The sequence below is a fragment of the Podarcis vaucheri genome (assembly GCF_965113315.1).
Source record: "Podarcis vaucheri genome assembly, chromosome: 4".
Lineage (NCBI taxonomy): Eukaryota > Metazoa > Chordata > Lepidosauria > Squamata > Lacertidae > Podarcis > Podarcis vaucheri.
This window is the reverse complement of record NC_138762.1, coordinates 23644286-23667303: the sequence shown is the minus strand read 5'-3', so window position 1 is coordinate 23667303 and position 23018 is coordinate 23644286. Positions and strand designations below refer to the sequence as shown.

Genomic DNA, 23018 nt, shown 5'->3' with positions numbered 1-23018 from the left:
GCAAAAACAATGGCCCAGATTTTGTATGGTGCAGAGGTTTGGGGTACCTCAAAGGTCTCCGGTCTGGAACCCCCACAGAATTATTTTTTAAGAGTTCTTTTAGGTTTACCCAAAGATGTGCAATCTGCCCTGTTCAGGTTGGAAACTCGCATGTTGAGCATAGAGAGCCAAATAGATAAAAGAATTCTCTGTTACTGGTTTAGAGTTCAACAGATGGACAACACTAGGCTACCAAAAAAATGCCTGAGTGAGCTCTCAAATGGATTACCCTTTAAAAACTGGGTACATCATGCTGCCGAACTGATGGGCAAATATGACCTCTCAGTGACTGACATTAAAGAACTCCCCTTATATTCACAGAAAAATATTTTTAAACGAACCATAAGGGCAGTGGCAACTAAAAACGATCTAAACTCTATGTGCACATCTACATGCACCCCATTGTATTTTAAACTTAGAGAGGTCTATGAACACATATCTTATTTTAATGAATTGACTTTTGCACAGCTTCAAAAAGCTTTTACAGAGCTACGACTAAATACAATAAGCTCTGCTTATAGAGATGGGAGACATAGAGGCATACCAAAAAACGAACGTGTTTGCATTAGGGGATGTTCTGAAGTAGAGGACCTTATGCATTTTATCTTGCACTGTCCGTTATATAATGATGCAAGAAAAAGATTTTTGGTACCTATAATGACAGGGTCCCCTGGCCAGAACCCCCTTGATATGATGTTATATCTCCTTGCAGACACAGATAAGTATGTGACCTGGCGGGTAGCACTTTTTGCAACTGCTGCTAGGAAAATTAGAGCAAATTATATAGCCAAGGTAGCCATTAACTGTAAAGGAGATGAATTTATTTGATCCTATCTATCTACCTCAGGCTATGCTCTATCTTTGTCACCAAACTCTGAGTATAAATTGCACACTGTATTAATTGATATTGTTTTTAACATTAGTGACCATGTGATGATTTTAGCTTATGAATTTTATTCTTTAATGTTTTTATTTGTACATTGGGGTACTTTTATAGCTTTGTTTAGAGGATGTAATGTTTTAATAATATAAATGTTTAAGTCTTTTTTTTACCAATTCAGTATATTTTCTTTTAATTGTCAAATAATTCTGTGTACATTGCGGCAGTCTTTGGCTATGTGCAATAAAACTGACTGAGACTGAGACTCTGCTTTCTCTTGGAGAGTAAAAAGCTGTTTTTTATTCTTAAAAGTTAGGGAAAGGGATCTCTGGCTTTCTGAATGTGTGTATGTATACTTGTCTGCCTGCCACTCTCTCTATGTGTGTGCCTGTGGATTTTATTTATTTTCTAATTCCATTTTTTTTTTGGGGGGGTTATTCTGCTTTTGACCCCATCCACCCATGGAAGAATGGCCACATTCCAATCTACACCTTGGGGCAAAATTGCTTCCCTGCTCCTGTCATATAGGGATTGATGAATGGATATGTTATGTTACGTTATTTTCTTCTGAGTCCTGAAGGACAGCAATCAAAACTATGGTTAGAGAGCAGTGGAGTAGTGGATTCATGATCACATCAGTGGTCCCAAATGCTCAGGTGGCTAGAATAGAAGTTTTCCCCTCTTCCGTTTGCTGCACTGGTGAACGGCTGTTGTAGCTGAGTGACCTAGACTGCCACCCTCTTGGCAGAGTGTGTCCCTTCTTATCAGCTGTGAGAGGAGCAGGAAGAGGAGATACAGGCAGCATGTGTGTCAGAGTGTGTGTGAGCAAACTAGGGGTGACAAGGCGAGACATTCACCTCTTGTGGTCGTGGCAGACAGAAGTGGGTTAGGAGGAGCTGCATCCCATAGTGCTCAGCCCTAGGAAGATACAGAGGTCACCTGGCTAAGAGGAGGAAAAGGCCTCAGAATGCAGAAAGCCAGAAGTGTGCACAACAGCTTACTAAAGTGAAATGAAGAGGTGGGGGAAGAGATGTTGCCAAAAGAGAACCAGAGCATGGTGAATTCCCCACTTCATAGGCCCCTGGGATGCCCTCTAAGAAACATAGGATTGCTCCCGATAATACACTAATGGCTGGTTGTAAGTCACTTTGTGTCGCTCTGGGCAAACACATTTAATCAATAAAATATATCTCAATAGAAGCAGCCCTCACATTCTAGCATTAAAAAGCAACAGTTTCAATAGCAAAGCATAAGACAATATGAAGATGAATATACAACATCACTAAAAAATATACAGCACAGATCTAAAACCCTGTGAATTCAAAGTTTCATTTTTAAAACTTCGGACAGTAAACATCACAAAGATGGCACCAGGTCGGCCTTTCCAGGGAAGGCATTTCATAACTAGGCTGACATCACCTATAAGACCCTGTATCCAGGAGCACTGGAAGAGAGCCTCTGATGACTATATCGGGGTCCAGGTAAGTAGACCTGGGAGGAGGTGATCCTTGAGTTAAACTGCTCCCAGGCCATTTAAGGAGTAGACAGTAATCACTAGTGCAATATAGTGAAATTGTCCACAAGCCCTTTAATAGCCTTGATACCCCATGCAGAACTTTCTGTACTGTTTTCAAAGTCACTCCATGCATAACTCACTTCAGTTAATCTAACAGGAAGATCATGGATAATGGACACAAGACTACCTCCAGCCCTGTAAGGTTATAGTGTATCAGATTAAGCTGATAAAAATTCATTTCAATGAATGTTTCATTTCAGCAAAAAAATGGTGAAATGGACAGTTCAGCAATTTGTTTCAGTGCTTGCCTTCAAGCAGCAGTTAGTTTCAGTAGTTAGCTTTAGTATTTGGATTAGCCAGTTTTCTAGAGTCAATAATCTGTTTTAGAAATTAAAGGTCATGGATGTACTCGAGTGGAGAACACTCCCTTGAGCAATGGGACTTCCTTTCCTCCCTTTGCATTCCCTGCAGAACCTCAAAAGGTGCTACAAAGGGTTGGCGAACTGTCCAGAGCAGATTTTTAGGGGGGGATGAGGAGCTGGCAGAGGAAGAAAAGAAACGAAAAGTCCCATTGCACAAACAGATTTCTGATGTCCATGTGAATGGATCATTGTTTCATTATCCCCCATCTTTGTTTTTAAATCCCAAACTTTGCTTCCAGAATGTCCATCCATATATTCATATGCTCCTGTTTAGACATCAGTTGCAGAGACATTTCTTCCTTCAAAGCATTCACTAAAGCTGTTGTAGCTCTTGCTGTTGTTCCATTGGAGTGCTTTTCATCCCGAGTAGGCACCATGTTTTTCAGGTCTGCTTCCTTGTCTGGATGTGTCCGTATCTGCCTTCCATTCAAACAAAAGTGCTGCTGCTGCTGTTGTTGTTTAGTCGTGTCCGACTCTTCGTGACCCCATGGACCAGAGCACGCCAGGCCCTCCTGTCTTCCACTGCCTCCTGATGTTTGGTCAACTCATGTTAGTAGCTTGGAGAACACTGTCCAACCATCTCCTCCTCTGTCATCCCCTTCTCCTTGTGCCCTCCATCTTTCCCAACATCAGGGTCTTTTCTAGGGAGTCTTCTCTTCTCAAGAGGTGGCCAAAGTATTGGAGCCTCAGCTTCAGGATCTGTCCTTCCAGTGAGCATTGAGGGCTGATTTCCTTCAGAATGGATAGGTTTGATCTTCTTGCAGTCCATGGGACTCTCAAGAGTCTCCTCCAGCACCATAATTCAAAAGCATCAATTCTTCGGCGATCAGCCTTGTTTGTGGTATAGCTCTCACTTCCATACATCACTAGTGGGAAAACCATAGCTTTAACTATACGGACCTTTGTTGCCAAGGTGATGTCTCTTAGTGTCCCTAAGTGCCTTCCATTCAAACAAAAGTAGTGGGCAGTATTGCTTTCATTCGCTGAAGTGGTGCTTGCTGATCTTCCAAACCTAAAGGCACCAAGTGTGGTATATCTTGGCCCATTTTTATGGCTCGTAGGGATAGTCATTGCTGTATGCGGATAGGAAGCACTTGCCTCATGCCACCATTTCCCCACTCCTCATAAACAAAGACTTGGCAGCTCTGCATTAGCCTTTCTTTCTCATGATTGTTTGTGTCCTCCAACAGGTTTTTGCAGGTCTCTAATAGACCTCACAGTATGAGGCTTGCTGTAAAAGTCTGAAGGGTACTATGAAGCTGAGGGTGAAATTCTGCTGTTCTAGTTATCTGTGGACATACGGTATCTACACCACAAAGTTATATCACATTTCTATCAGGTGAACTGTCATGGCTTCACCTGAATGGTTTTGGGAACAGCAGATTGATGAGGGAACTAGCTCTCCCTTTGAGAAAACTAGTATACACACAGTGGAGCTACAGTTATCAAGATACAAGACACCTTCTTTTCCCTCTCTCTGACACCCTCTTCTGTATGTGTTGCCCCCCCCCATTTCCTCCATGCTTAGTGGTTTCCCATGAGAAGGAAACATCACTTTTACTGGAAGTCTGAACTTCCTGCTTGAGGACTTGTGGCAATTAGGCTGAGGACCCGCATGTGGCTCAAGAGTAGCAGTTTGCCCAACCCTGTTCTAAAGCCAATTGTACAGTCCTGGTCTTTGGTCTTGAAATGATGTCCTCACCCTTCCGATAGCTCTCCTCACTCCCCCTTGCAAATGGCTTCTGCTTGTGCAGGAACTTCCTAAAAGCCACTGGTAATGGGGGTGAGGTAAGCACAGGACCAGGAAGACTTCATCGTCCTCTCCGCCTGCTCTGCTCCATGATGGATCAGTGGAGCATGGGAGGTGTTGCTCAGGACAGAGAGTTCCTACATTTCATTGTCCTGAACCCTTTAAATTCCCTGCTCACATCCATGTTTCATTACCCAGTTTATGGACTCTCTCCTTTCTGCCCGTAGAGTAACTGGCAGCTGAGAGACGGTAAGCAGAACTCCAAGTGCGGGCAAAGAAAGGTAAGGGTTGCAATGTAGCCAGAATGATGTAGGCCTGGTCAACAGTCAAACTTGGGTGAAGTAGAGGTGGGTGGGGGATTCAGCCAAGTATTCTTGCTCTTGGTATTAGGCCCTTTTTGTGAAAATGTACCTCACTTTTCGCAAAACCTTTCAGGGTATTTAAATATGCATTTCTTTTGAAGGGTTTCAAGTCTATAAAACAGAAATGGAGGTAGTTTGCATAGGAGAGACATTTTAACATGGGCAAAGAGTGGGTAAGAAATGCACATTTTAGGGCCCCCCCCAATAATATTTTTATTAGTTTTCATTTACAATCCAATAATAGCCTCATTATAACAATACCAGTTTATAATACAATTATTGATATCAATAATTTAGATATTGAATTACAGTGGACTCTTGGGTTGTGAATGTGATCTGTGTGGGAGGCATGTTCGCAACCCGCAGCGCCTCGTCTCCGCACGCGCAGGTTGCGATTAGGTGCTTCTGAGCATGCGCAAAGCACAATCTAGTGTTTCTGGTACTTCCGGGTTTTGGCGTGTCTGTATCCCGAAATCACACAACCTGAAGCATCTGTAACCCGAGGTATGATTGTAATTTAGTTAAAGTGGCCCCACACGTGCTAGAATTGATGGCTTGATTGTTTACTTTATTTCTCCATTCCAAAATCTTATTAATTTTCATTGCATTCCGGTCATAATAACAATAATCCCTTATATAACAACTGCAATATTAATAATTTTTATTTGTTGTTGACACATTAAATGATTTATAAATGTACAAGTGAAAAACTTAAACTATATCTTTGTTCTTCCTGTGTGTGGCAATTATTCTGTCCGTGGTTTTTCTTCCTGTCCTTGTAAGATATTATGTCTTTCCTTCCCCCGGTTGTTGCTGTTATCCATCATGCCTTGAGCAGAACTGATATCTCATTGTTGTTCTAGAAATTTCTCTGTTGCTCTGTCCCATGCTTCATTGTTTTGCAACAGCTGCAAAAGTCACTCTGTCCCAATAAATAACCCATCTTTACCATTTTTCCTCTCAGCCTGGGTAGAAGCGTGGTCTGTTGAACTGCAGATGACTCAGTAATGAACCTTATCAGTTCCTTGGCAAGTTCACAGACTCCTTTCATCTTCCCTTCCAACTGAAGATATATGAGCAATTACACTTCCAATTAAGTTAAACTCCAAGTCCTTCAGTTATTCACTTCACTCTGTAAATAATAAAGGATGGGGAAGAATTAGCTCTATATGTTTCCATCGTAAACCTTTTGCAAAATAGAGCTTCCCTCCCTTTCTCCCCCCCCCCCAGTTCCATCTAATGTTATATTCCATATCTATAATCCAATTTCTTCCATCCTCGCTTGAACAGATATAATTTGAACTAACACTCAGAGGAGGGTTGATGAATCATAAATGTAGAGAAAAAAACTTTAAATAACGAAGCCGTAGGCCCCCCTCCCCCCACAACATATTTTGCACCAGATGAAGTCTTCTCTCAAGTTTTAACCTTAAAGTTGTTGCAGTTGGTTTTGTTCTACAGTTTGTGATCCCATCTCTTCTAGCATGCGCCTGTAACTTTAGTTCAATTAAGCTCTAATTAACATGATAACCTCTGCTTCTTAATGGAGGCATTGGAGGGTTTTCAGCAGGCAAAGTGCTTTTGCACTCAGCACCTCCCTGCTATGCGAGAGCCAGGTACTGAGTCGAACTGCAAGTGAAGCCTATTCCCCTCTGTCCCTAGGAGGAATTTGCAAGGATAATTACCCTCAACCATCTTTGTTTTTCCTTTGCCAACAGTCTCCCACTGCCATGGGGTCTGCTTCCAGAAAGGCTGTAGGGAACTGGAAGCTGCACATATTAGTTAGTTAGCTTACATCAGCCAATTCCTGCCATCCTGCCTTGCCTTTCTGTTTGAGGAATTGATCTAGCCCCAATGTCCAGCAACTCTGAGTTGTCTTTTGAAATTAGAAGTGTAGTCAGAAAAGCCATTAATTGGTTTTACTCATCAACCAGAAGTAATCACACCTCCCTCCGGGGGGACACGCAAGATTCAGGAAGATTTTGAGCAGAGGAGAGAGAACCACACTTTCTGGGGAATAAATTCTCAAGGCTGTTATTCTTCCACTCAGTTTTTGCAGCTTGATCTGGTGCAGTCCACCTGCCATGGATCTCTCTACCAGTGTTGTGGTCTTCTTGTTCCTCACCTACCACCTCTGTGAGGCAGGACATCGAAGCTATAATTCAGTCCTCATGGTGTCCAATGGCGGGGAGTGGGGAGAATGGGGACAAATTGAATCCTGCCCCAAAGGACATGCATATGGATTCTCACTGAAGGTAAAGGCTTATCTATATCTTCTTTTTGATACCCTGATCACAATCGAGTAGTCACAATAATGTAATATATATATATATATATATATATATATATGCAGGTTTTGGTGTCTTCGGGTGTCTTCCCGTGTAAGAGTCGGGGTGTCTGTGCGACGTTTCGACGAGGTCTCACTCGTCATCTTCAGGCTGGTGCTTTCGGCTTCTTGTTACTGGAACAGAGCAGAGTCTGGTGTTTGAGTTCCTATAAATACTGTTGAGGGGTGTGGTGTATAGCCTCCAACGTTCTGGGCAGAGAGGAAGTTCCTAGATTAGTGTGCCTTTTCTTCTTTTGTTCCTTAATTACTTGAGGGATATCTTGGGTGATTTCATGAGTGATATTCTGAATACCACTGGGTGGGTCATTAAGTGTAGATTAGTTGCTAAAGCTTTCGTGTCTTGACCTCTTGAGCTTGTGAAGAGTTTTTCTGAGAAGATGGCTGTGCTGCATTTAGTTGTGCTCTGGCTTGGCTTCGTGTATAGGGGCGAGCTGTGGTTTTGTGCCTTATGCCAGCCAGATCTGTGTAGGGATTGCAGGGGGGTGCAGCATCCGGAGGTGCCACTATAGTTTGGCTACTGGATGGAGTCTGTAATATGTCTGTGGAGAGGAGATAGAGAAACACCCTCACAACATGAACAAGCGTGACGACACGTCCCGCCTGCCAGACATCTGGAAATTAGCCCTCCCCACAAAAACCGACACCAGAACCAGAGGCACACAGAACGCCGTCACCAATCAACCACACCAGACCCAAACCCAGACCCTCTCCACAGACATATTACAGACTCCATCCAGTAGCCAAACTATAGTGGCACCTCCGGATGCTGCACCCCCCTGCAATCCCTACACAGATCTGGCTGGCATAAGGCACAAAACCACAGCTCGCCCCTATACACGAAGCCAAGCCAGAGCACAACTAAATGCAGCACAGCCATCTTCTCAGAAAAACTCTTCACAAGCTCAAGAGGTCAAGACACGAAAGCTTTAGCAACTAATCTACACTTAATGACCCACCCAGTGGTATTCAGAATATCACTCATGAAATCACCCAAGATATCCCTCAAGTAATTAAGGAACAAAAGAAGAAAAGGCACACTAATCTAGGAACTTCCTCTCTGCCCAGAACGTTGGAGGCTATACATCACACCCCTCAACAGTATTTATAGGAACTCAAACACCAGACTCTGCTCTGTTCCAGTAACAAGAAGCCGAAAGCACCAGCCTGAAGATGACGAGTGAGACCTCGTCGAAACGTCGCACAGACACCCCGACTCTTACACGGGAAGACACCCGAAGACACCAGAACCTGCATATATATATATATATATATATATATATATATATATATATATATATATTTCAAGTTCCTTTCCATCTTTCTTTCTGAACCCATTGCCTGCATATTACTTATTGCAAGGTGCTTTGAAGTGTTGACTGCCATGCTTAAAGATTTAATAGCTCTAAAAAGTCTCCATGCCACTTTGTCAATCCACACTGGAAAGGCTTAGAGTGAATTGCATTTTACATAAAAGAAAACTTCCATGAATCTGGCCTGGAGGAGAAAAGGGACAAGGATACAGAAAAGTTTGGAGTGCAGTGAGCTGGCAATATTGTGGTCAGGTTTATCTTCCTGAAAAGTGAGCCCCCAACTGGAAAATACAGACTAAACGGTTAGTGTGGAAGCAACCCAGGTGAGTTCTGGTGCTTTCTAGGAGGGTTGCCATAAATCCAGATTTTTCCTGACATGTCCAGGACTTCAACAACTTTCCCCTAAAAAGCTCAACAACTTCTAGTGTTTGGATTCTTACCTCTTGTAATAATATAGCCACCCTAACTTCACAAACTGGAGGAAACCTGCAGTAGCATATGAAGACATAAGAGAGGGATTGAGGGTGCCTTAGCCAGTCATTAGCAAGATCATTTCCCCCCTATTATTATTATTATTATTATTATTATTATTTTGCGGGAGGCAGTGGAAGACAGAAGTGCCTGGCTTGTCTGGTCCATGGGGTCACGAAGAGTCGGACACGACTAAACAACAACAACTTGGGGCCCATTGGACTGGTTGCATCGAAAAGCTACTGTATTTTGATGCAGTGGGGAATGTAAATCTCAATCCATAACCAGTAATACATGTACACAAGTAAAGGTAAAGGGACCCCTGACCATTAGGTCCAGTCATGGCTGACTCTGGGGTTGTGGTGCTCATCTCTCTTTATTGGCCTAGGGAGCCGGTGTACAGCTTCCGGGTCATGTGGCCAGCATGACTAAACCGCTTCTGGTGAACCAGAGCGGTGAACGGAAACGCCGTTTACCTTCCCGCCAGAGCGGTATCTATTTATCTACTTGCACTTTGAGGTGCTTTTGAACTGCTAGGTTGGCAGGAGCAGGGACCGAGCAACGGAAGCTCATCCCATTGCGGGGATTCGAACCACCTACCTACTGATTAGCAAGTCCTAGGCTCTGTAGTTTAACCCACAGGGCGACCCGCGTCCCAACAATTAGGGACATGTAATTATGAACAGATAACTGCTTATTTAGGTTGCAAGCTAGTACTTTGGAAAATTCAGACTGCAGACGCAGTCTGAATGTGAGTGTTGTCAGAGTCCTAGTTTGGTTAACTACAGTTACAACCTCCCATTTTGTAACATACAGAATATCTTTTTTTTTCCTACATGGGTACTATTTCTTTTTTCTTTTTCTTTTTTGTGCCTGGTCTTACTCTGTGCACTTGTAATTTTGTACTTTTTCTTTTTCAATAAAGAATATAAAACAGAGTCCTAGCTTGGAAAAACAGCTTTATTGCAGTCTCTTTCTCTCATTTGCACCAGGTACAGGAAAAACAAGGATTGACTGATGATGATACTTCCCTCAATGGCATCCGTCTCCATTGCAGTACTGGTGGAGTTGTACAATCCACTGTTGGACCGTAAGCATCTTCTTGATTTTTCTCTTTGTTGCTTGGAAAGTGATGATGTGAGGGGCTGGCTGAAATCTATTATGTTTCAGCACCAGGACAGGATGATGTCAGGGTCTATCAGCCTCATTCTTAGCTCTCAGACTCTAAGGATACCAACTCTTGGTTGCCTTCCAAATTTTAGAGGAACCCAAGCCCCACATAACAAAGAGAAAAGAGACTGCAACAAAAGAGTACAAAGGAAAGGAAAAGCAGAGTTTCTTTCTGAGGACCACACATGCCAAGGAAAGAGAGAGCAAGAGGAAACCACCATCTATCCTAAGAGTGGGGAACCTTAAGCCCAGGGGTCAAATGTGGTCCACCAGGCTTCTCTGCCTGGTCCTTATGAATATCTGTGATTGTCAGGGGTCAGGACCTCAGGCAGGAAGGAGAGGCAGGCTGAGTATGAAAAGGCCAAGACCTACCTAACCAGTGGCTGTGCCTTCCTCAGAGAAAGTAGGCACAATATTGCAGCTCTCCTTCCTGGCGGATGCACTGGCTTAAAAGATCAATGCCTCTACTTCCACCTAAACATAAGGAAGAACTTCCTGACAGTAAGAGCTGTTCAACAGTGGAATTTGCTGCCAAGGAGTGTGGTGGAGTCTCCTTCTTTGGAGGTCTTTAAGCAGAGGCTTGACAACCATATGTCAGGAGTGCTCTGATGGTGTTTCCTGCTTGGCAGGGGGTTGGACTCGATGGCCCTTGTGGTCTCTTCCAACTCTATGATTCTATGATTCTATGATTCTACTCAACAGCTGTTTAGCAGAGACCTTGATGCTATGGGGTGCAGGTGCTGCCTTGCCCGTGGCTTTCTTGCAGGAAAGTTGTTACCACTTAACTTAGTGGATTCCTTCCTGCATGGTGCTAGTCACTGGACTGCATGAAGAAGCAGCAGCACCACACAGAATCAGGCCGTTCTGCTTAGCATCTATTAGGCAAGAGCAGCAAATGCTATGTGGCACTGATGTACCCTGACCTTACAAAACAACCTCATTCTTAACAGAAGATTGGGGTTTGAAACCCCTTTAAACATTCTTTAGCTCCATCTTCCAGGGCCAGATTGGGAGGGTGTGGTGGACCCTGGGTGGCACAGGGCAGATCCACCTACAGCCCTACTTAGAAGTTGAGGTTTGGTAGACACTCTATACCTGATGAAGTCTACAAAAGATGACTTTTAAAAATCTGAGGAGGCAACTGCCCTCTTGACTTTCGTGTTGGAAAGCAAATCATTCCAATTTGGGTCATATTTCCAGAGAGGCAGTATTGGCCTCTTGGCAAATTGCCCTGCCGTCCAGCCAGCGCTTCCCCTGGGCAGCTCTGCTCGGAAGCCTGAAGCTGACCTAGGCAGGGGGGCAGAGTGCATGCAGCGAGAAACTGTTGCTGTGCATGTGTGTAAACATAAATCAGGCAGCACGCACGGTGTCTTCCTTATCTTCTAAAAGTCTTTATTCGTGTAGTAAAACAGCTCTTAAATCTCTCCGGGCGACAACGCACACATCTTGCGTCCTCTCTCCGCAAAAGCGAAACCAGAACTGAACTCAGGAAACACTCCCCTCAGTATACTCAACCACGCCTCAGAATGTAAGACATCACACAGAACCTCTTAACCCTGTAGGTTCTGATTCTCTCCACAGGCAGACATTACCATATTGTCTTTTTTTCTTTTTCCAGGTTGGGAAAGTGGACAAAGATTAAGGAATGCCCCAAGGGCTACCTGGTTGCCTTCGCTCTGAATGTGGAAGCCCCACAAGGGGCAGCTGATGATACGGCAGCCAACAACATCCAGTTCACATGTGGAGATGGGACTGTACTGGAGGGCAGGTCCACCGACTTCGGTACTTATGGCCACTGGAGCAAGCGCTGCACCGCTGGTGCCATCTGTGGGATCCAAACAAAGGTGGAGGCTCCAGGTTTAGGTGATAACACAGCACTTAATGATGCTAGGTTCGTCTGCTGTGACTGAACCACCTGGGGTTCATCCTGCCTGTGTTCCAATGGTTTGTTGTCATGAAACGTAACCAACAATAAATCATAACCAAAGAGTTGTGTGTACCTTTTGGAGCTTTGTCCCTTCCTGATCTCAATTCCTTAAGCCTGCATGAATTGGTTTTGGATCGGAGGCCAATGCAATGTTAAAGAGGGAACCATCCTAGAGCCGTAGTGCGATATCTTTAGCCCATTGATCTTGCCAGGCCCACCAGCCTCTCAGTTTGTCCCATGAGGTTGCTTTGAACAAATCGCACCCACTTGCCAATCACCAGCCATCTTAGGCACAGAGATCTCTTATATCTGATCTAAGCACCATGCGGTAAGATTTGAGGATTTGAAGGAATCTGGGCACCAAGTATAGCAGCCAACTCCTGGGGGCCGAGGTCCCTTCACCTCTCCCATAAACTATTTAAGGAGGTCACTCCCCCCCCCCAAGTTGATGGGCACTGCCATTCTAATGGTGTGCATCATGTGATCAAATATGTGGGGTGGAGCTTACCTGCCTCCCCCCATATTGTATTCAAGTCGGCACCCCTGGCACCAAGCACCACCAAGAGCTCAAAGTGCAAGCAGATTCTTATCCCGAATTTTAGCACTCTGCCCAACAGTGCTAAGCTCAGAAATAAGCCTTGGGCTGTTATTTGAGAGTAGAAAGCAACATTTATACATATTCCTACTCCAGGAGTGTGGTGGAGGAGGTTGCAAATGCCTTTACTCTTAAAGTGCAGGCAGCATTTCACTTACCTTCAATCTATGCACAATGCTGAAACCAGAGAAAAGACTCTGCTTGCTCTTGAAGAGTAAAAAGCTGTTTTTTATTCTTAAAGGTTAGGGAAAGGGATCTCTGGCTTTCTGAATGTGTGTATGTATACTTGTTTGCCTGCCTCTTTCTCTCTCTATGTGTGTGCCTGTGGATTTTATTTATTTTCTATTTCTATTTATTTATTTGGATTTTTATTCTGCTTTTGGCCCCATCCACCCATGGAAGATTGGCCACATTCCAATCTACACCTTGGGGCAAAATTGCTTGCCTGCTCCTGCCATATAGGGGTTGACGAATGGATATGTTATGTTATTTTCTTCTGAGTCCTGAAGGACAGCAATCAAAACTATGGTTAGAGAGCAGTGGAGTAGTGGATTCATGATCACATCTGTGGTCCCAAATGCTCAGGTGGCTAGAATAGAAGTTTCCCCCTCTTCCGTTTGCTGCACTGGTGAACGGCTGTTGTAGCTGAGTGACCTTGACTGCCACCCTCTTGGCAGAGTGTGTCCCTTCTTATCAGCTGTGAGAGGAGCACGTGTGTCAGAGTGTGTGCGAGAAAACTAGGGGTGACAAGGCGAGACATTCACCTCTTGTGGTCATGGCAGACAGAAGTGGGTTAGGAGGAGCTGCTTCCCATAGTGCTCAGCCCTAGGAAGATGCAGAGATCACCTGGCTAAGAGGAGGAAAAGGCCTCAGAATGCAGCAAGCTGGAAGTTTGCACAACAGCTTACTAAAGTGAAATAAAGAGATGTTGCCAAAAGAGAACTGGGACATGGCGATGCCCTCTAAGAAACATAGGATTGCTTCCTAAGGTGCACTAATGGCTGGCTGGTTTTAAGCCACTTTGTGTTGCTCTGAGCAAACACATTTAATCAATAAAATATATCTCAATAGAAGCAGCCACCACATTCCAGCATTAAAAAGCAACAGTTTCAATAGCGAAGCATAAGACAATATAAAGATGAATATACAACATCACTAAAAAATATACAGCACACATCTAAAACCCTGTGAATACAAAGGTTCAGTTTTAAAACTTCGGACAATAAAGATCACAAAGATGGCACCAGGTGGGCCTTTCCAGGGAAGGCATTTCATAACTAGGCTGACACCACCTATAAGACCCTGTATCCAGGAGCACTGGAAGAGAGCCTCTGATGATGATATCGGGGTCCAGGTAAGTAGACCTGGGAGGAGGTGATCCTTGAGTTAAGCTGCTCCCAGGCCATTTAAGGAGTACACAATAAATCACTAGTACAATATATTAAAATTGCCCACAAGCCCTTTAAGAGCCTTGATACCCCACGCAGAACTTTCTGTACTGTTTTCAAAGTCACCCCACGCATAACTCACTTCAGTTAATCTAACAGGAAGATCATGGATAAGGGACACAAGACTACCTCCAGCCCTGTAAGGTTATAGTGTATCAGATTAAGCTGATAAAAATTCATTTCAATGAATGATTCATTTCAGGGGGAAAATGGTGAAATGGACAGTTCAGCAATTTGTTTTAGTGCTTGCCTTCAAGCAGCAGTTAGTTTCAGCAGTTAGCTTTGGTATTTGGATTAGCCAGTTTTCTAGAGTCAATAATCTGTTTTAGAAATTAAAGGTCATGGATGTACTTGAGTGGAGAACACTCCCTTGAGCAATGGGACTTCCTTTCCTCCCTTTGCATCCCCTGCAGAACCTCAAAAGGTGCTCCAAAGTGTTGGGGAACCCTCCAGAGCAGATTTTTAGGGGGGGGGTGAGGAACTGGCAGAGGAAGAAAAGAAACGAAAAGTCCCATTGCACAAACAGATTTCCGATGTCCATGTGAATGGTTCATTGTTTCATTATCCTCCACCTTTGTTTAAATATTCCCAGAATTTGCTTCCAGAATGTCCACCCATGTATTCATATGCTCCTGTTTAGACATCAATTGCAGAGACATTTCTTCCTTCAAAGCATTCACTAAAGCTGTTGTAGCTCTTGCTGTTGTTCCGTTGGAGTGCTTTTGATCCCGAGTAGGCACCATGTTTTTCAGGTCTGCTTCCTTGTCCGGATGTGTTCCAAGGTCCCTTCCATTCAAACAAAAGTAGTGGGCAATATTGTTTTCATTCATGAAGTGGTGCTTGCTGACTTTCCAAACCAAAAGGCACCAAGTGTGCTATGTCTTGGCCCATTTTTATGGCTCGTAGGGATAGTCATTTCTGCATCAGGATAGGAAGCGCTTGCCTCATGCCACCATCTCCCCACTCCTCATAAACGAAGACTTTACAGCTCTACATTGGCCTTTCTTCCGCATGATTGTTTGTATCCTCCAACAGGTCTTTGCAGGTCTCTAACAGACCTCACAGTGTGGCTTCCTGTTAAATTCTGAAGAGTACTATGAAGCTGAGGGTGAAGTTCAGCAGTTCTGGTATTCTGTGGATATATTTACACTACAAAATTAGATCAGATTTCTACCAAGTGAACTGTCATGGCTTCACCTGAATGCTTTTGTGAACAGCAGATTGATGAGGGAATTGTAACTCTCTCTTTGAGAAAGCTAAAATATACACACAGTGAAGCTACAGTTATCAAGATACAAGACACCATAGAATCATAGAATCATAGAGTTGGAAGAGACCACAAGGGCCATCGAGTCCAACCCCCTGCCAAGCAGGAAACACCATCAGAGCACTCCTGACATATGGTTGTCAAGCCTCTGCTTAAAGTCCCCCAAAGTAGGAGACTCCACCACACTCCTTGGCAGCAAATTCCACTGTCGAACAGCTCTTACTGTCAGGAAGTTCTTCCTAATGTTTAGGTGGAATCTTCTTTCTTGTAGTTTGGCTCCATTGCTCCGTGTCCGCTTCTCTGGAGCAGCAGAAAACAACCTTTCTCCCTCCTCTATGTGACATCCTTTTATATATTTGAACATGGCTATCATATCACCCCTTAACCTCCTCTTCTCCAGGCTAAACATGCCCAGCTCCCTTAGCCGTTCCTCATCAGGCATCGTTTCCAGGCCTTTGACCATTTTGGTTGCCCTCCTCTGGACACGTTCCAGTTTGTCAGTGTCCTTCTTGAATTGTGGTGCCCAGAACTGGACACAGTACTCCAGGTGAGGTCTGACCAGAGCAGAATACAGTGGCACTATTACTTCCCTTGATCTAGATGCTATACTCCTATTGATGCAGCCCAGAAGTGCATTGGCTTTTTTAGCTGCCGCGTCACACTGTTGGCTCATGTCAAGTTTGTGGTCAACCAAGACTCCTAGATCCTTTTCACATGTACTGCTCTCAAGCCAGGTGTCACCCATCTTGTATTTGTGCCTCTCATTTTTTTTGCCCAAGTGCAATACTTTACATTTCTCCCTGTTAAAATTCATCTTGTTTGTTTTGGCCCAGTTCTCTAATCTGTCAAGGTCGTTTTGAAGTGTGATCCTGTCCTCTGGGGTGTTAGCCACCCCTCCCAGTTTGGTGTCATCTGCAAATTTGATCAAGATGCTCTTGAGTCCATCATCCAAGTCGTTGATAAAGATGTTGAATAAGACCGGGCCCAAGACAGAACCCTGTGGCACCCCACTAGTCACTCTTCTCCAGGATGAAGAGGAACCATTGATGAGCACCCTTTGGGTTCGGTCAGTCAGCCAGTTACAAATCCACTGAGTGGTAGCACCTTCTTTTCCCTCTCTCTGACACCCTCTTCTGTATGTGTTGCCCTCCCTCCCCATTTCCTCCATGCCTTGTGGTTTCTCATGAGAAGGAAACATCACTTTTGCTGGAAGTCTGAACTCCAGGCTTGTGGCAATTAGGCTGAGGACCCGCATGTGGCTGAAGAGTGACAGTTTGCCAAACCCTGTTCTAAAGCAAATTGTACGGTCCTGGTCTTTGGCCTTGAAATGATGTCCTCACCCTTCCGATAGCTCTTTGCAGTCCTCCTGGCAAATGGTTTCTGCTTGTGCAGGAACTTCCTAAAAGCCACTGGTAATAGAGGTGAGGAAAGCACAGGACCAGGAAGACTTCATAGCCCTCTCCGCCTGCTCTGCTCCATGATGGATCAGTGAAGCATGGGAGGTGTTGCTCAGGACAGAGAGTTCCTACATTTCATTATGCTGTCCCCTTTAAATTCCCTGCTCATATCCATGTTTCATTACTCAGTTTATGGACTCTCTCTTTCTGCCCGTAGAGTAATTGGCAGCTGAGAGACGGTAAGCAGAACTCCAAGTGAGGGCAAAGAAAGGTAAGGGTTGCAATGTAGCCAGAATGTTGTAGGCCTGGTCAACTGTTAGACTTGAGTGAAGTAGAGCTGGGTGGGGGATTCAGCCAAGTATTCTTGCTCTTGGGATAAGGCCCTATTGTGAAAAGTGTACCCCACTTTCCACACAAGTTTTCAGGGTATTTAAATATGCATTTCTTTTGAAGGGTTGCAAGTCTATAAAACAGAAATGGAGGGAGTTTGCATAGGAGAGACATTTTTGCAAGGGCAAAGGGTGGGTAAGAAATGCACATCTTAGTTAGTTTTTTAAAATAATATTTTTATTAGTTTTCAATTACAATCCAATGATAACCTCTGCTTCTTAATGGCAGCATTGGAGGGTTTTCTGCAGGCAATGTGCTTTTGCACTCAGCACCTCCCTGGCGGGAGCCTGGGTAAAGAGATGAACTGTGAGTGAATCCTATTTCTCCCTGTCCCTGGGGGTAATTTGCAAGGATAATTACCCTCAATCATCTTTGTTTTTCCTTCACCAACAATCTTTTGCTGTCGTGGGATCTTCCTCCATTAATGCAGAACAGAACCAGAAGCTGCACATTTTAGTTAGTTAGCTTACATCAGCGGTTACCAATGTGGCACAATTCTTGCCATCCTGCCTTGCCTTTCTGTTTGAGGAATTGATCTAGCCCCAATGTCCAGCAACTCTGAGACGTCTACAGTGGTGTCCCGCAAGACGAATGCCTTGCAAGACGGAAAACTCGCTAGACGAAAGGGTTTTCCGTTTTTTTAGCTGCTTCGCAAGACGAATTTCCCTATGGGCTTGCTTCGCAAGACGAAAAACGAAAACGTCTTGCAAGTTTGTTTCCTTTTTCTTAACACCGTTAATACAGTTGCGACTTGACTTCGAGGAGCAACTCATAGAACGCGGTGTGGTAGCCTTTTTTGAGGTTTTTGAAGACTTTGGTGATTTTTGAAGCTTTTCCAAAACTTCTTTTAAACTTTTAAAACTTTTTTTTTGGGGGGGTTGGATTTTGGGTTGGGGTGTTTGGAATTCAAGGACTTGGTGTTGGGGAGGGGTTTGCAAGAATCTGGAAGCTTGTGTGTTTTTTTCCTGCATTTTTATGATTTTCTGTGACCATTGGGCCACTCTGCTGTTTTTTTAAAAAAATTCTGAATTTGAATTTCTGTGTGGTGGGTGGCTGGGGGAACAGTTGAGGAGGGGGTTCTTCAGCAAAAAGCAAAGCGTGGAAGAGGAACCTTCTTCAAGTTGTCCCCCAGAGTCTTAGAAAATGTACTGTACACTTTGTTGATTTTTAAATGTTTTTCTGTCATGTTTAGAAACTTAATTTATTGTTCATTCAATTTTTGAAATGCTCTTTACAGTATGTGTGACTTTAAAGAGCACTTAGTAAACTCTTGTTGTACCAAATTTGGCTTTGTTTGGACTTTTTTTGACCATAAGAATGCATTAATTGAATTTCAATGCATTCCTATGGGATTTCGTGCTTCGCAGACCGCAAAATTCGCTAGACGAAAAAACTCGCGGAACGAATTAATTACGTCTTGCGAGGCACCACTGTATTGAAATCAGAAGTGTAGTCAGAAAAGTCATTAATTGGTTTTACTCATCAACCAGAAGTAATCACACTTCTCTCCAGGGGGGAAAACAAGATTCAGGAAGATTTTGAGCAGAGAAGAGAGAACCACACTTTCTGGGGAATAAATTCTCAAGGCTGTTATTCTTCCACTCAGTTTTTGCAGCTTGATCTGGTGCAGTCCACCTCCCATGGAGCTCTCTACCAGTGTTGTGGTCTTCTTGTTCCTCACCTACCACCTCTGTGAGGCAGGACATCGAAGCTATAATTCAATCCTCATTGTGCCCAATGGCGGGGAGTGGGGAGAATGGGGAAAAATTGAATTCTGTCCCAAAGGACATGCATACGGATTCTCACTGAAGGTAAAGGCTTATCTATATCTTCTTTTTGATACCCCGATCCCAAGGAATAGTCACAATAATATAATATATATATATATTAAGTTACTTCCCATCTTTCTTTCTGAACCCATTGCCTGCATATTGCTGCCTGCAAGGTGCTTTGAAGTTTTGACTGCCATGCTTAAAGATTTAATAGCTCTAAAAAGTCTCCATGCCACTTTGTCAATCTACACTGGAGAGGCTTAGAGTGAATTGCATTTTACATAAAAGAAAACTACCATGAATCTGGATTGACTGGAGGAAAAAAGGGACAAGGATACAGAAAAGTTTGGAGTGCAATGAGCTGCCAATATTGTGGTCAGTTTTATCTTCCTGAAAAGTGAGAGCCCAACTGGAAAATACAGACTAAACTGTAAATGTGGAACCAGCCCAGGTCAGTTCTGGTGCTTTCTAGTAGGGTTGCCATAAATCCAGATTTTCCATGCCATGTCCAGGATTTCAACAACTTTCCTCCAAAAAGCTCAACAACTTTTTTTTGTTAGGATTCTTACTTCTTTAAATAATATGGCAACCCTAACTTCACATACTGGAGGAAACCCGCTGCAGCATATGCAGACATAAGAGAGTGATTAAGGATGCCTTAGGGCAGCCATTAGCAAGATCATTTTTTTCCTTTTAAGTTTGCTTACTTGGGGCCCATTGGACTGGTTGCCCCAAAAAGCTACTGTCTTTTGATGCAGCTCAGAATGTAAATCTCAATCCAGAACCAGTAATACTTGTTCACAATTAGGGACATGTAATTATGAACAGATAACTGCTTATTCATGTTGCAAGCTACTACTTTGGAAAATTCAGACTAGTTTGATTAACTACAATAACACCCACCCCTCTTTGTAACATACACAATAACTTTTTTCCGTTTTGTTTTCTGCATGGGTACTATTTCATAGAATCATAGAATCATAGAATCATAGAGTTGGAAGAGACCACAAGGGCCATCGAGTCCAACCCCCTGCCAAGCAGGAAACACACTCAGAGCACTCCTGACATATGGTTGTCAAGCCTCTGCTTAAAGACCTCCAAAGTAGGAGACTCCACCACACTCCTTGGCAGCAAATTCCACTGTCGAACAGCTCTTACTGTCAGGAAGTTCTTCCTAATGTTTAGGTGGAATCTTCTTTCTTGTAGTTTGGCTCCATTGCTCCGTGTCCGCTTCTCTGGAGCAGCAGAAAACAACCTTTCTCCCTCCTCTATGTGACATCCTTTTATATATTTGAACATGGCTATCATATCACCCCTTAACCTCCTCTTCTCCAGGCTAAACATGCCCAGCTCCCTTAGCCGTTCCTCATCAGGCATCGTTTCCAGGCCTTTGACCATTTTGGTTGCCCTCCTCTGGACACGTTCCAGTTTGTCAGTGTCCTTCTTGAATTGTGGTGCCCAGAACTGGACACAGTACTCCAGGTGAGGTCTGACCAGAGCAGAATACAGTGGCACTATTACTTCCCTTGATCTAGATGCTATACTCCTATTGATGCAGCCCAGAAGTGCATTGGCTTTTTTAGCTGCCGCGTCACACTGTTGGCTCATGTCAAGTTTGTGGTCAACCAAGACTCCTAGATCCTTTTCACATGTACTGCTCTCAAGCCAGGTGTCACCCATCTTGTATTTGTGCCTCTCATTTTTTTTGCCCAAGTGCAATACTTTACATTTCTCCCTGTTAAAATTCATCTTGTTTATTTTTGCCCAGTTCTCTAATCTGTCAAGGTCGTTTTGAAGTGTGATCCTGTCCTCTGGGGTGTTAGCCACCCCTCCCAGTTTGGTGTCATCTGCAAATTTGATCAGGATGCCCTTGAGTCCATCATCCAAGTCGTTGATAAAGATGTTGAATAAGACCGGGCCCAAGACAGAACCCTGTGGCACCCCACTAGTCCCTCTTCTCCAGGATGAAGAGGAACCATTGATGAGCATTTCTTGTTTCTTGTTTTTTTGGGCCTGGTCTTACTCTGTGCACTTGTAATTTTGTACTTTTATTTTTCAAGAAGGAATATAAAACAGAGTCCTAGCTTGCAAAAACAGCTTCATTGCAGTCTCTTTCTCTCATTTGCACCAGACAGAGAGAAAACAAGGAGTGATTGATGATGATACTTCCCTCAATGGCATCCGTCTCCATTGCAGTAGTGGTGGAGTTATACAATCCACTGTCGGACCGTAAGCATCTTCTTGATTTTTCTCTTTGTTGCTTGGAAAGGGCTGATGTGAGGGGTTGGGTGAAATCTATTATGTTTCAGCACCAGGGCAGGATAATGTCAGGGTCTATCATCCTCATTCTTAGCTCTCAGACTCTAAGGATACCAACTCTAGGTTGCCTTCCAAATTTCAGAGGAACCCAAGCCCCACATAACATAGAGAAAAGAGGCTGCAACAACAGAGTACAAAGGAAAGGAAAAGCATGAAGCAGCAGCAGCAGCAGCACACAGAATGAGGTTGTTCTGCTTTACATCTGTTAGGCAGGAGCAGCAATGCTACATGGCACCGATTCACCCTTACCTTAAAAAACAGTCCCATTCTTAACAGAAGATTTGGGTTCAAAACCCCTTTAAAGATTCTCCAGCTCCATCTTCCAGGGGCAGATTGGGAGGGTGTGGTGTGGGTGGACCCTGGGTGGCACAGGGCAGATCCACCTACTCCAGGGGGTCACAACACGCAGCCCTACTACCTCTATACCTGATGAGGTCTACAAAAGACGCCTTTTAAAAATCTAACGAGGCAACTGCCCTCTTGACTTTCGTGGTGGAAAGCAAATCATTCCAATTTGGGTCGTATTTCCAGAGAGGCAGACATTATCATATTGTCTTCTTTTTTCTGCAGGTGGGGAGAGTGGACAGAGGTTAAGGAATGCCCCAGGGAATACCTGGTTGCCTTCGCTCTGAATGTTGAATCCCCAAAAGGGCCAGCTGATGATACAGCAGCCAACAACATCCAGTTCAGCTGTGGAGATGGTGTTATACTGGAGGGCGAGTCCCCCACCTTTGGTACTTATGGCCAGTGGAGCAAGCGCTGCACCGCTGGTGCCATCTGTGGGATCCAAACAAAGGTGGAGGCTCCAGCTCCAGGTGATAGCACAGCACTTAATGATGTCAGGTTCTTCTGCTGTGACTGAATCACCTGGGCTTCATCCTGCCTGTGTTCTAATGGTTTGTTGGCATGGAACTTAACTAACAATAAATCATAACCAAAGAGTTGTGTGTACCTTTTAGAGCTTTGTCCCTTCCTGATCTCAGTTCCTTAAGACTGCATGAATTGGTTTTGGATGGGAGTGTTGGGATACTGCCAGGGAGACGAAGCCATCAGGCAGGCCTCCACATCGTCTCTGGACGATCTCCCCATCTCTCGTAGAACAGCACCAGTCAATTAGCGACACGAGCCTCAGACACATTCCAATACCAGTGCACACCTTTTCTGCAGAGTTTCCACAACTGAAGATTCAGCCAGGGGAGCATATTTACAGCTTTACTCAATGTAGATCAGAACAAAGGAGAAACATGACTGCTTGCATTCGTGTCCAGGAAAACAGCCGGAACAAAAGCTATATACAAAACGGAAGTTTCCAGAGAGAACAGTGCTGGGAGTAAACAGGCATGTGGCACACAACAATCATGCCTGACCATTTAAGGTGGAACGGAACTGTATCCTAACAGGGAGGCCAGTGCAATGTTAAAGAGGGTACCATCCTAGAGCCGTAGTGTGATATCTTTAGCCCACTGATCTTGCCAGGCCCACCAGCCTCTCAGTTTGTCCCATGAGGTTGCTTTGAACAAATCACACCCACTTGCCAATCACTAGCCATCTTAGGCACAGAGATCTCTTATGTCTGATCTAAGCACCATGCGGTAAGATTTGAGAATTTGAAGGAATCTGAGCACCACACATAACA

The 23018-nt window shown here is 44.1% G+C and overlaps 1 protein-coding gene across 1 annotated transcript in view; it reads left to right on the top strand.

The window, feature by feature from the left end:
• Positions 1–22385, top strand: part of LOC309531575 (uncharacterized protein) — a 102076-nt gene extending 79691 nt beyond the window's left edge. Inside the window, exons 2-7 of the mRNA XM_082221166.1 lie at positions 7020–7224; positions 10090–10187; positions 11886–12158; positions 18922–19102; positions 21195–21292; positions 21953–22385. Of these exons, the coding sequence (XP_082077292.1) occupies positions 7020–7224; positions 10090–10187; positions 11886–12158; positions 18922–19102; positions 21195–21292; positions 21953–22244 (1147 nt within the window). The 3' untranslated portion in view covers positions 22245–22385. The remainder of the gene's footprint in view (positions 1–7019; positions 7225–10089; positions 10188–11885; positions 12159–18921; positions 19103–21194; positions 21293–21952) is intronic.
• Positions 22386–23018: the final 633 nt, after the last annotated feature.